At 39.4% G+C, this 13,764-nt stretch overlaps 1 protein-coding gene across 1 annotated transcript in view; it reads right to left on the minus strand.

The window, feature by feature from the left end:
- The window catches only part of LOC102842298 (chromosome unknown open reading frame, human CXorf58), a 40,930-nt gene that overhangs the window by 20,691 nt on the left and 6,475 nt on the right, over window positions 1-13,764 (minus strand). The window contains exons 3-5 of the mRNA XM_006835672.1: window positions 12,735-12,834; window positions 10,559-10,653; window positions 10,019-10,130 (exon numbers count right to left, since the gene is read on the minus strand). Coding sequence (XP_006835735.1) covers window positions 10,019-10,130; window positions 10,559-10,653; window positions 12,735-12,834 — 307 coding nt within the window. The remainder of the gene's footprint in view (window positions 1-10,018; window positions 10,131-10,558; window positions 10,654-12,734; window positions 12,835-13,764) is intronic.

The following is a 13,764-nucleotide window of genomic DNA, read 5'->3' on the forward strand; positions in this document are numbered from 1 at the left end:
ATAACATGGATGAACCTTGAGGACATTATGTTGAGTGAAATTAGTCAGTCATAAAAGGAGAAATACATAGGACCACTACTGTAAAAGACTAGGAAAAAGAACCCATACTAAAGGGGGGGGAGGATTCTTTGCTGGTTACCAGGGTGGGGTAAGGGTACGGAGGGGACGGTGGAGCATAGGGCAGGGAATAGACACAGGATAGTTTGGGTGCTAGGGAGGAGGGCAATACACAAGAAGGGAGAGGGGAAGGGAAGAACAAATGCGAGAACAATTAGGCAGGTTTGAATGGGCTAAGTGGGACAGAGGTAAGTAATGAAGTATGCACAACCTTGGAATAACATGGCTCTGGGATACAGGGATTGAGACATGGTTGGAATGGGGAAAAGGGGGGAAATAATGTTAAGATGCTTGGCTCTCTTTTGAAGCTTGGTTTCCCTGGCATACCAATATAAAATTGACACTTGATGGGGAGACAAAGGAATAGCCAGAAATATCACCATAGAAAGCTTGTTAAGTCCGTCTTCTGCCTAAAATGGAATACCTAAAATGGGGCTACAACGCGCCCAGTGAAGGACGCTTCCTGTGGAGCCTCTGCATTACGTAGGACCATTGGTGGAATCCTGAACAGCATCCAGAATCTTGAGGTGAAAAATTTCCACTTGAAAGGACAAGCAGACCAGCCTGGAGCTGCTAGAAGAACAGAAGATACTTCTTTTTTTTTTTTTTTATTTTAAGATTATAACGTATTTTTGTTAAAAGTTTACTCAGCAAGGATGTTTCTCATTTGACCAATTTTACACATGATGATAAATTACATTGGAGATTTCACAATGTGTCAACATTCTTTTGTCTCCGGTGACCTGGGTACCTTGCCACTGTATCTTCTGATCTTTCCTCAGGAGGAAATGGTACTCACTGGGTCACAGGTTCTGTTGTGAAGTGACCTTGTATAGGGTTTCTGGGAGTCCTGGTGTGGCACTTATTGCACTGCAAAGCCCATTTGAACCGCAAGTTCAGTGATTCAAGGACACCAGCCGCTCCTCGGAAACCCTGTACAGGGTTGCTATGGATCAGAACTGACTCAGTGGCACTTAAGAATGACCTAGGGTTTCTGAGGAGCTACTGGTGAGTTTGAATTGCCGACCTTGAGGTTCAAACTGAACTTATAGTCAATTGTTCACCCTTGAATGAAATGAAATATGATAGGATGAATGTAGAGATGATGTTCTGCCACGTATACTATCACTCAGTTCACAATAAAAACTTGGAAAAAAAAAATGAGACCATCCAGGAAGTGAAGGTCGATGGAAAAGAAAAGAGGCCCCCAAACTGGGTGCTCTCTGATGCTAGGAATCCCAGGAGAGCCGGGAGCATAGGTGTCCAGAGGAGCAACAGGGAAGTGGGCACTCAACTACGTCAAATGCTGCGGGAAGGTTTCCTTGGAGGAGTCCTGAGAGCTGGCCACTGGGTAGAGCACTATGGAGGCTACTGGTGAAATGATAAGACCCATGCTGATGGGTGGGGAGCGCCTGCCTGACTGAAGTGGGTTTAAGAATGAACAGGAGAGAAATTGGGTGAAGTCAATTTTTAGGAGGAGAGAAGTGGAAAGGTTGTTGAAAACACATTTGGGGACCAGATAGTTGCTTTGTTTTGTTTTTAGGAGAGGTAAAATAACTGATGATAATCCAGTGAGAACTGGTAAAGGGAGGTCCCTGATAACTGGGTTGGGCTGGGATCCAGCATATGGCTGTGGGGGGGCGGGTAGGACATGGTAGGAGCCATCTGTCTTGAGTAATGATGGGAATGCAGTGTTGGAGGGCACATGCAAGTGGGTGAACGAGCAGGTCTCTCTGACACAGAAGATATTTCTTGACAGAAAAGACCGACATGAAAAATATAAAACAATATAGGCAGACCGACTGATTACTATAAGAACAAGCAAGTTGTTCACCCAGGAGACATCAAGGCAAGTGGTTGAATACCCTCAGGGCAAACCCCCTTCTAAGACTAAGACTCAATGGGAATACATGCTCTGATTGGTGACCACATTCGTCACCGATAAGGGGAAGTGAGGGAAAAACAGCAATGAAGCTGTGAGCTAAGCCCTAAAACGCTCAATAGACTCCTGTGAATTCGGGTAGAGACCTGGCAGCAGTGTGGCAAGACCTGGGAACTCGTGGGTCCAGAGTCCATGACATAGCCACAGAGGACTAGAGTGGAGAGTGAAGCGTCCAGCTGATAAGAAGGGAGGGCATATGCACAAGAATACCCACACTTGCAGATAATACCACTTGACCTGGCTTCAATGACTGGGAGATAAGAGCTCAACTAGAAGAAGAAAGAAGAGGAAAAAAAGAGTAATCTGATACAATTTGATGAACTTGACCTATACCTATGGATGCAGTAGCTCAAAAGAGGGAAGAGATCTTTATAGTGAGGATTATTCCCACCCCCTCCATACACAGAGTAGATAGGGATGGGCAACTTGGACATTGGCTACCCAAAATGGAGGGACTACAAAGGCAAGAAGTGACTGGCTTACAAGCTTTCAAGAGGGAACCTAGATCCAGAGAGTGTGAAGGAAGGTAGAATCTCCACTGAGTAGTATCCAATCTGTCTAGGCGGGCTAATGAAAGGAGATGTGGATAGGTCTCTTGTGATACAATAGTGAATAATTGTTATCAGGACTTCTTGTGAGGGTTGGAAATGAATGTAAAGGTAGATGTTTTGTAGCAAGGATGGGAGTGATTAACTTTGCAGTCTAGGAGCGGAGGTCCCTGGGACCATCAAGGGAGAAGAGCGGAGAGCGGGACCGTACCCAGGGAAGCAGTGATGCCAGATGGAGGCAGAAACAATGACGTGGTTCACAGCCTGATTCGTAACCAGTGCTGAGGGTTAATGTGCCAGACTGTAAAGCCATTTGAACTGCAAGGTCAACGGTTCAAGCTCACAAGCTGCTCCTCGGAAACCCTAAACAGGGTCACTATGGGTCGGAATCAACTCGATGGCACTTAACAACAACAACAACAATGAAGGTAGTAATAACTGGTATTCCTGCAGTGCAACTATTTGTTGGCTTGGAACAATTCCATTATAGAGAGATTTAGAATAAATAAAACGACCCTAACTATTATTATTGTTTCACCCTCTAAATGTGCTCAGTATAGTGGAAACACAGATGAGTGTCCCAGGCTGTTATACCCTGACAAGCCTCTCCAAGTTCTAGTTTCCTCACAGGACAGGCAAAATGGGGATGTGTGTGTATACATGTATGCGTGTACATATATCCATACTTATGGAGTGCGGTAGCTTCATACAATAAGCACTGAACTGCAAACCATAAGGTCAGCTGTTTGAGCCCACCAACTGCTCCTTAGCAGAAAGACGAGGCTTTCTGCTTCTGCAAAGAGTTAAAGCTTTGGAACCTTATACAGGGTCACTATGAGTCGGAACAGACTTGACGGCACTTAACAACATACATGCATACAAATGTACATACATACATATGTGGCTATATATAGAGAGAGCTATCTCACTGGTTCTGTTTCTCTAGAGAATCATAAGATATCCAGCAATTCTACTACTAGAGATATACCCAAGAGAACTGAAAACATGTAGTCATACAAATACATACAAATGTTCATAGCAGTATTATTCATAGTAGCCCTAAGTAGAACAACTGATAAATGGACAAATAAAATGTCATGATACAGACAAGGAATATTATTCAGCAATAAAAAAAAATGAAGTACTGATATATGCCACAACACAGATAATCTTTGAAAACATTTTGCTAAGTGAAAGTAGTCAGACACAAAAGTCCTCACATATGATTCCATTTATATGAAAAGTCAAGAGCAGGCAAATCCACAGACAGAAAGTAGGTTAGTGCTTGTCAAGGACTGAGCGTCGTGAGATGAAATGGGGAGTTACCACTAAGGGGTTTGGAGTTTCTTTTGGGGTGATGAAAATGTGGAATTAGATAGTGGTGCATTATCTATAAACTTAGTAAATATACCACAGAAAATATTGAATCTCATACTTTAAAAGGGTATATGGTATATGAATTACATCTTAATAAAGCTGTTTACAAAAATGTGGAGAAATAAATTTTAGAATCAAGGAAAGATGTTGTCGTTGTATGCCATTGAGTTGGTTCCAACTCATGGCAAACCTGTATAGGGTTTCTAAGAGCAGCTGGTGGGTTTGAACTGCTGACCTTAAGGTTAGCAGTTCAGTACTTACATGGCAATTTAAAGCCTGCCAAAGAGGATTTGAGCATCTTCTCATGCTTATTATTGTTAGAAGCACTTTCATTATTTGTGTTTGGTCCATTTCTAGTTAGGTTTGGGTGGGCTCCACCAGAATTAATTCTTAACTTTAGAACCACAGTAACCACTGAAATTTCACGAAGTGCTCCCATTTTCCAGATAGAGCTAACCAAACCTAACCCACTACTACTGACTCATAGCTACCCTGTATAGGGGTTCTGAGGCTGTAAATCTATACAGGAACAGAAAGCCTCATCTTTTTACCCATAGAGTGGCTACTGGGTTTGAACTGCCGACCCTGAGGTAGCAGTCCAGCACTTATCCTACAGCACCACCAGGGATCCTTGAACTCATTTACAAGGAGCCTAAAAAAAACTGCTTCTGACATCGTTACCTTTCAGATTTCCAAAAAGTCTTTATTGAGGTATAATTGACATACCAGAAATTGTTCATACAAGTATTGAAAGTACACAATTTACTGGGTCTGACAAATATACACTCAGCAAACAATCACCACAATCAAGATAACGAATCATGCCCAATATTTCCTCAGGCCCCTTTGTAGGACTTACCTTCCTCAGCCCCACACAACCACCATCTGTCTTATATCACTAGATTAGTTTGTGTTTTCTAGAATTTTATATAGTCATACAGTATTTCTTTTTTGGGTCTGGCTTTTCTCAATCAGCATAATTATTTTAAGATTCACCCATGGGGTGTGTAGCAATAATCTGTTCCTTTTTATTGCAGAGTATGTTTCATCTATTGATGGACATTTGGATCATTTCCAGGTTTGAGATATTATAAAGTTGCAATGAACATTCATATACAGGGGCTTCATATCATATCTCCTGGATAAATATCTATGGCTCTGTAGAGTAAGCACTGAAACTTAGAATCACAACCAGCCACTCCACAGGAGAAAGATAAGGTTTCTGCTCCCGCAAAAGATTTACAGCCTCAGAAACCCTATATAAGGACTTAACCCAATAAAAAGACCGGATGGCACTTGTCAACAACAATAATGTTGTTGTTGTTAGGTGCCGTTGAGTTGGTTCCCACTCATAGTGAACTATGTACAACAGAACAAAGCACTGCTTGGTCCTGCGTCATCCTCACAACTGTTGTTGGAGCCCATTGCTGCTGCTGCCACTTTATCACTCCATCTTCTTGGGAGTCTTCCTCTTTTTCACTGACCCTCCACTTTACCAAGCATGATGTCCTTCTCCAAGGATTGGTTCCTTCTGATAACGTGTCCAAGTATGAGAGACAATGTCTCACTATTCCTGGCTTCTATGGAACATTCTGACTGTACTTCTTCCAACAGATATTTATTTATTCTTCGGGCAGTCCATGGTACTTTTAATATTCTTCTCCAACACTATAATTCAAATTCAGTGAGTCTTCTACAGTCTTCCTTATTCATTGTTCAACTTTTACAGGAATATGAGACTATTGAAAACACCATGGCTTGAGCCAGGCACACTTTCTCAAATTGATAACATTTAGAACAAATAAGATGGCAGATCGGGTGGAAGTGCAGTAAGGAGTTCTGTCAGCAACAACACAGAATACCAGACCAAGCAGTCTCAGGGAATGGTTCCAGAACTCTGAACCACATATAAAGGAATATTTAGAAGGTTGGAAGGCTTAAAGCTAGGGGAATTTGTAGCAGAAGCAAGAAATCCTGTGCTTTCTAATACAAGACACTTAGCTGCTCTTAGAGCCGCCATCTTGGGCAAGACCGAACGGGGGAAGGATCAGAACAGCCACGGACGGATGCCTGACAGAACCACGGAGATAAAGGTATGGACATTCTCTTTTTTTGTATCTGTTCCTGGGACTCTTGCTGGCTGCGCACCTCCATTCTGGTGACTAGTGGGGGTGCCTGAGCGAGTGGACACTCCACCCCCATCCTCGGAGGGTTCTACTACGCATGCGCACAGATCTCCTCAAAATTTAAAGGGGCAGCAGTTTCCACTTAAACCCAAACCGCAGTGCAAAACTACCACAGTCGGCCCTGAACTGTTTATCACTAGGAAAAAGGCCTCAATGGGGATTGTGGAGCAGGACAGGCAGACTAAAAAGGAAATAGGCTGAATATTAAATCCTGAGTTACAACATAACGACCAACAGTGGCATCTTGAAATTTCTCAGGAAGAAGAGTGAAAAGGGAAGCCCGTCTCCTGATCACATCTACCTGGAGGCAATCAGAAAGCATAATATACCAAAATACACACCCATCTAAGTATTAAGGCCACAGAAAACTCCTTAATATGCCCCCAAACAGAAGTAGATGACCATATCAGCACATGTCCAGAAACGAGATAAAATGACTGAGGCAAATGAGTTGGAAGTAGACCTACACTCCATACTGGAAGGAGGGCAGGCTTTGGAAAATGCCTGAGAAGGAATTCAGAAAAATGCCTATAAAATGTATCAAACTGATAATATTTGCTCTTTTTTAATTAAAATTTTTTATTGTGAATTGAAGGTTTACAGAACAGATCATCAATCCCACATTTAACAAATCACATGAATCATAGCATTACAATGGTTGTAATTCCTTCAGTGTACCATCAGTTAATAGTATTTACCTCTATTCACTTTTAACTCTTGCACTCCTCCATTTCTTTCACTACTTTCATCTTTCCTGTGCCAACCTCCCTCATGTATATTGCCTTCCCCATCACCCAAGTTAACATGTGTCTACCCTCTACCCACTGAATAATTTTCCCTTCATTCCCACCTCTGGTAACCATCATAGAATGTTTCTTTTAACAAGAAAATGCAAACTTTCAGATAGTCTTCTTTATATTTTGATGTAAAGGTATATTAATTTTATCATGATGTTATTTATTGGTCCAGTTGTGAGGATCTTCGTTTTCTTTACATTGAGATGCAATCCATACTGAAGACTGTAGTCTTTGATATTCATCAGTAAATATTTTAAGTTCACTTCCAGCAAGCAAGGTTATGTCATCTGCTTATCACAGGCCATTAATGACTCTTCCTCCAATCCTGATGCCACCTTCTTCATATAACCCAGTTTTTTGTATTATTATACGCAGCATACAGACTGAATAACTATGGTGAAGTATATAACCCTGGCACATACCGTTCCTAATTTAAAACCATTCAGCATCCCTTTGTTCTGTTGAACACTGCCTCTTGGTCTATGTACAGGTTCCTCATGAGCACAATTAAGTGTTCTGGAATACCTATTCTACGCAATGGATACAAAGTTTGTCATGGTTCACATAGCCAAAAGCCTTTGCATAATCGAAAAAGTATAAATAACCATCTTTCTGAGTCTCTGCTTTCATCCAAAATCCATCTGATGTCAGCAATGATATCCCTAGTTCCAGGTCCTCTTCTGAATCTGGATTCAGTTTCTGGGATGACATCAAGAACATCATACAAAAAGAAACATAAGGTCATTAAAAAGACAGGTAAGAAAGAAAAGAGCAAAATGGATGTCAGAAGAGACCTCGAAACTTGATCTTGAGCATAGAGAAGCTAAAGCAAATGGCAGAAATGAGGAAGTAAAAGAGCTGACCGGAAAATTTCTAAGGACAGCTTGAGAAGACAAAGTCAAGTGTTGTAATGAAATGTGCAAAGACCTGGAGTTAGAAAATCAAAAGGAAAGAACACACTCAGCATTTCTCAAGCTGAAAGAACTGAAGAAAAACTTTAAGTCTTGACATATAATATTGAAGGATTTTTATGGTCAAAGTTCTGGTGTGGTACTGTAGGATAAGCACTGGACTTGCTAACCAAAAGCTCAAAGGTTCAAACTCATCAAGCCACTCCTTGGAAACCCTATATAGGGTCGTTATGAATTGGAACTGACTCTATAGCACACAACAACGACAATGGTCAAAATATTTGAATGATGCAGGAAATATCAAAAGAAGATGGAAGGAATACAGAGTCACTATACCAAAGAAAACATTCAGTGGTCAACTATTTCAAGAAGTAGTACATGATCAAGAACTTATGGTAGTAAAGGAACAAGTCCAAGAAGCATTCAGGGTATTGGTGAAAACAAGGCTCCAGGAATTGATGGAATACAAATTGAAATCTTTCAACAAATTAATGCAGCACTGGAAGCACTCACTCATCTATGCCAAGAAATGTGGAAGATACGGCCTGGCCAACTGATTTTGAAGAGATCCATATTTGTGCCCATTTCAGAGAGGTATGGAAATTATCAAATGATATCATTAATGGAAATCGCATGTTTAACTTTTTAAGAAAGTACCAAATTGTTTTCCAAAGTGGTTATGCAGTTTTACATCTCCACTGGCGTTGTCTGGGTATGTCAATACCTCACTTAATGAGTCTTTAATTTTTGCCACTACAGTGCGTGTGTAAGGAGACCTGGTGGCATAGTGTTGTGCTACTAACCACAACGTCAGCAGTTTGAATCCATCAGCCACTTTGCGGGAGAAACCCTACACAGGGTTGCTATGAGGTGGAACCAACTTGAGGGCACACCACTACCACTAATGAGTGTGTGGTGGTTATCACATTTTAGATTAAATTTGCATTTCCTGAATGTCTTGTGCTTTTTTGCATCCATTTATCTTCTTTAATCTTTTCAAGTCTTACACCCACTTTTGAAATCTGAGTTGTTTCTTATTAATGAGTTGTAAGAATTCCTTATGTATTCTAGATACATGTTTTGCAAAGATTTTCTCCCATTTTGTGGATTGCGTTTTCATTTTTATAACAGTCATTTGAAAAGCAAAAGTTCTTAATTTCAATGAAGTCCAATTTATGGATTTTGGTGAAGAATATTAAACACACCATAAAATGCCAGGAGAATGAACAAATTTGTGTTGGAGGAAGTACAGTTAGAATGCTCCTTAGAAGTAAAGATGGCAAGCCTTTATCTCATTTACTTTGGATATGTTATATGGCAGGAACCAGTCCTGGAATAAGACGTCAAGACTGGAAAAGTAGAGGGTCAGTGAAAAAGAGGAAGACAATCAATAAAACGGACTGACACAGAGGCTGCAACAATCCGCTCTAGTATAGCAATGATGGTGAGGATGGTGCAGGACCAGACAATGTGTGGTGCTGTGGGCTAATGCGTCTGAAGGCAAAGTCGTTTCAACTGCAAGGTTGGTTGTTCAAGCTCACCAGCTGCTCCTTGGAAACCCTATACAGGGTCACTATGGGTCGGAATAGACTACACAGCACTTAACAACAACAACAACAAGACAGGGTCACAATGAGTCAGGACCAACTCGATGGTCATTAACAACAACATATATAAATATGTATATATCTTTTTTAAAATTTAGAATATTTAAAATGTTCATTTCTAGTAGCATAGTCCAGCACATTGTTTCTAAATACGCTGCCAGAATCAAATAAATAATGACAACATTCCATTAAAACAAATAGAATAGCATCAAATGTTCTGCCTAATTTAAAAACCCTAAAGGGTAAAAAAAACAAAACACTCCAACCTAGCCAATAGGCAACTTGAGTCTATTATTAACAAACAAAAATCTGAATTCAATGGAAACTAATGGATATTTTGTAGGACTTTATATAAGTCGTTCATTTAAAATATTTTAAAACTAATAAATAGAGACATGTGAAAACACAGTGTTTGTTAAATATACTACCTGCCTGGTAGGTTATTTAATGGTGAAATAAGTTAGTCTGTATATTTTACATGGAATTCAGATGCTACAGATCTTAAAAAGATAATATAAATCATGAGACATCACCTCATGTGATGCCTTCATTATGTTTTTGCCGCTAATATACTTGTAACCATGACCTTCAGTATGAAGAAAAATTTTAAACACGATGAAAGGTGGAAACTTCTCACCACTAAATCTGAAATAAAGAGCAAAAGTTAGTCATTTGGCTTCAGAATTTAGGTTCAGTTACTTTTCTTCATTGTATGTAAGAATGTATATAGTTTCTGGAATGCAGGGTAAAAAAGCAAGACCATTTATATTTTTAGAGCTCTACCAAAGCATATAAGGAACTGAGTGAAGTGGATTATCCAAGATGAAAACCCCACACTTTTGTGTGCTCACAATTATGTCCATACACACGTCAGACTGGACCCAATGAGCACTGAGAGCTACCCTCCAGGCAAAGTCTGGGGCAAGTCATGCCTCAATTTATTCACATAAGAAATGTAAATAAGAACAACACATTTACTATGTAATTATACTCTGAGAAATGATGAGGATTTGAGTAAATTTATATAATTTCATCATATTAACTTAAGTATTTTAAAAAGTAAATCAACATACCTGAATCTAACTCTACACTTCATGGCTGGATCTTTAATCAGCTTAGCCTCTAGCGGGCTAACTTTTTTTAGTATTTCATATGTTACAAAATGTTCCTGAAATAGATGATAGTGCAGTTAACAGAAAGCAGTACCCTGTCCAGACACAATTTACTGACAGTAACAGAAGTAGCATAGTAAAGAGAATAGTACACTGGATCTGGAGTTCTGAAGACCTGGATTCTAGTCTTGACTTTAGAGAGTGCTTCAAAAAATTCATGGAAAACTTCCACTCTCTTTCTATTCCATTTTCCACTAACTTTTGGAAGCCTCTTTGTGTTATTCATGTAGACCTGAGTCATTTGCTTGATCATTTTGGCTCCCTAAGTTGGGGAATGTGTCCCTTCTTGAGATCCCAGGCACTGCTACGTCCCTATGACAACACTCTTCACAATGTGCTAGAACCTGTAAACTTGTCTGTATCTCCTACTAGACTATAACTTTCATGAATGTAGGGCTTTCTTGTTTACCATGTATTCCCAGAATCTAGTACAGTGCCTGGGACACAGAAGGTGCATAACAAACGTTTGACACTGAATGAATCACTGTAAAATGAGGATGATAAAGTAAAAAGTTAATAGTTTTAAAGTACCTTTTATATGCTAGAATCTATGCCAGGTCCCTGCTAACATAACTTCATTTAATCTTGTTGTTGTTGTTGTTATGAGCCGTGGAGTCGGTTCTGACTCATAGCGACCCTGTACAGGGTTTCCGAGGCTGTAAATCTTTATGGGAGCAGAAAGCCTCATCTTTTTCCCATGGAACTGCTCATAGTTTTGAACTGCTGACCCTGAGGTGAGCCCAATTCGTAACCACTACACTACCAGAGCTCCTTCATTTAATCTTACAACAGCAATATTATTAAAACATCTATCATTCATTTGCATTTTACAAAAAGAATGCTGAGGCTGATGGAATTTTAGTAACTTATCCAAAAGGCATATAGGGAGTAAACTGGGGAGTGAACATTTAAACCTAGATCTGTTTGACTCTAAATCCTATACTCCTTTCCCCATATGACCCTATGTAACCATTATGCTTGTGATAATCACATAAAATATACACTAAAAGGCTTTTAAAATGCGAAAGCATAATTAATGTAAGATAGTAACATGAAGCATTAAGATAACAGATAAAGAAAAAAGAATTAATTTGTTTCTAAAAGAGTCTAAAATTTACAATTAAACAAGTAGTGTAAGTCTTCGATGGGAGGATAATGGACATTGAACTTGAAATGTCAATAGTTTACATGGGTGGGTGTTCTCTGAGGCATTCTAAATTTACTAACATCAGAAATAGGTCTGTGGCTCAGAAGGTGAACAAGGATACACATTATTCAGACTTCATCATTTTTCAGAGTTGCTAGGATTCCCTTAATGTGACTGTCACTAATAATAGACTACTAGAATAATGAGGTTTTTTATTAGGAGTATATTTGGTGCTATATCAAGGAAGGCTTAATGTTCTGCTGGGGATGCCAAATTGTTTCTCTGGAGAGCCGGGTGGAGCGGGGGTGTAGGGGGTCACTATGACATTTTTTTTTTTTTACTCAAATAGGATCATATTATTCATACAGTTCTATACTTGACTTTTTCAGTAATGAGATAGCTTGGATAGCTCTGTATTGAAACATGATAATGGCTGTAATGTTTAATACTATGAAAGCACCAACATCTACTTAACCAGTAGCCTACTGGTCATCCACATTAAAACTAAAAAGGAGCCCTGGTAACGTAGTGGCTTACATGTTGGGCAGCTAGCCACTCCACAGGAGAAAGAGGAGGCTTTCTGCTCCTGTAAAGATTTCCAGCCTCGGAAACCCTACAAGGGTTTGTTATGAGTTGAAACGGAATTGACAGCACACCAAAAAAAATAAATAAATAAATAAAATAAAATAAAAAAATAGATAAATCACATTAAAAATGAATCCAGAAATATTCATTTATGGCTAACAAAACACATTAAAAATGAATCCAGAAATATTCATTTATGGCTAACAAAAGAAACAATCCCAGAACCCCATGCTATATTATTAAATCTAAATAGAAGAGATAAAGAAGGTGATATATTTTATTTTTATTAACAGATCATTTAACTTGATAATTAGATTTATCATTGAAAACATGTTGAATACATACTGCTGCACAAACTGTGTGTTTTAGGAGCTTAAATATTGTCTTATCGATATAAGAAAACCAGGCATACTGTATTATTTGAGCTGCAATATCTTGTTTAGTTCTGAGAGAGAGGAAAAAAGAGGTTATGATTTATAAAGGAATTCTAGTTTTCCTAAAATCCTTCCTCCTGGTACACCTCCCCACCCTCAACCCCAAGACTGACTTAATAAGAAATATTTGGATGTGGTCACTGAAATTGGTCATTTTCAGAATCTAGTCAGGAGGAAAGGGGGCTTGTTGGTGTAGTGGTTAAGAGCTCATCTGCTAACCAAAAGGTCAGCTGTTTGAACCCAACCCAGTTGCTCTGTGGGAGAACCATGTGGCAGTCTGCTTCCATAAAGACTACACTTGGGGCAGTAGGTTTGGTTTTGGTTGCAAAGGATATGAAATACTAGAGTATATTTCTCTTGAGATTTAAAACAAAACAAAAAATGCCCTGACCAAAAGTTTATCATCTAAAGGCATAGTATAAACAAAAAGCATGAGACAAACTTGATTTTGAAAAACCTTCATGACTTAAAATGATTCAGTTCCTAGCTAGGTAGTAATAAACGTGATCAACTAGTTCAAGTGCTATGGGAATGAAATGTGAAATGGTCTACGTTATTATAGGCTCTTTCTGGAGTCGATGACCATGCCCCAGAAAAAGAATCTCTCATTCTTCACTTGTATCAGTATTTTGGCAGTTATGCCAGAGAATTTATTCTACTTTGGCTCTTGTCTCAGCACTGGCAGATTGTTATTACCCCTAACTACGCTACATGCAAACAGAGATGGTGGTGGTGGTAGTTATATGCCATGGAGTGGGTTCTGACTCATAGCAAGCTTGCACAGGGTTTCTGAGGCTGTAAATCTTTATGGGAGCAGAAGGCCTCATCTTTCTCCCATGGAACAGCTGGTAGTTTCGAACTGCTGACCTTGAGATTCGCAGCCCGATTCATAACCACTGCACTATAAGGAAAATCTCTAAGAAGTGATTATTTTAAAAATT

This window comes from Chrysochloris asiatica, unplaced genomic scaffold (genome assembly GCF_000296735.1).
Source record: "Chrysochloris asiatica unplaced genomic scaffold, ChrAsi1.0 scaffold00018, whole genome shotgun sequence".
Classification (NCBI taxonomy): domain Eukaryota; kingdom Metazoa; phylum Chordata; class Mammalia; order Afrosoricida; family Chrysochloridae; genus Chrysochloris; species Chrysochloris asiatica.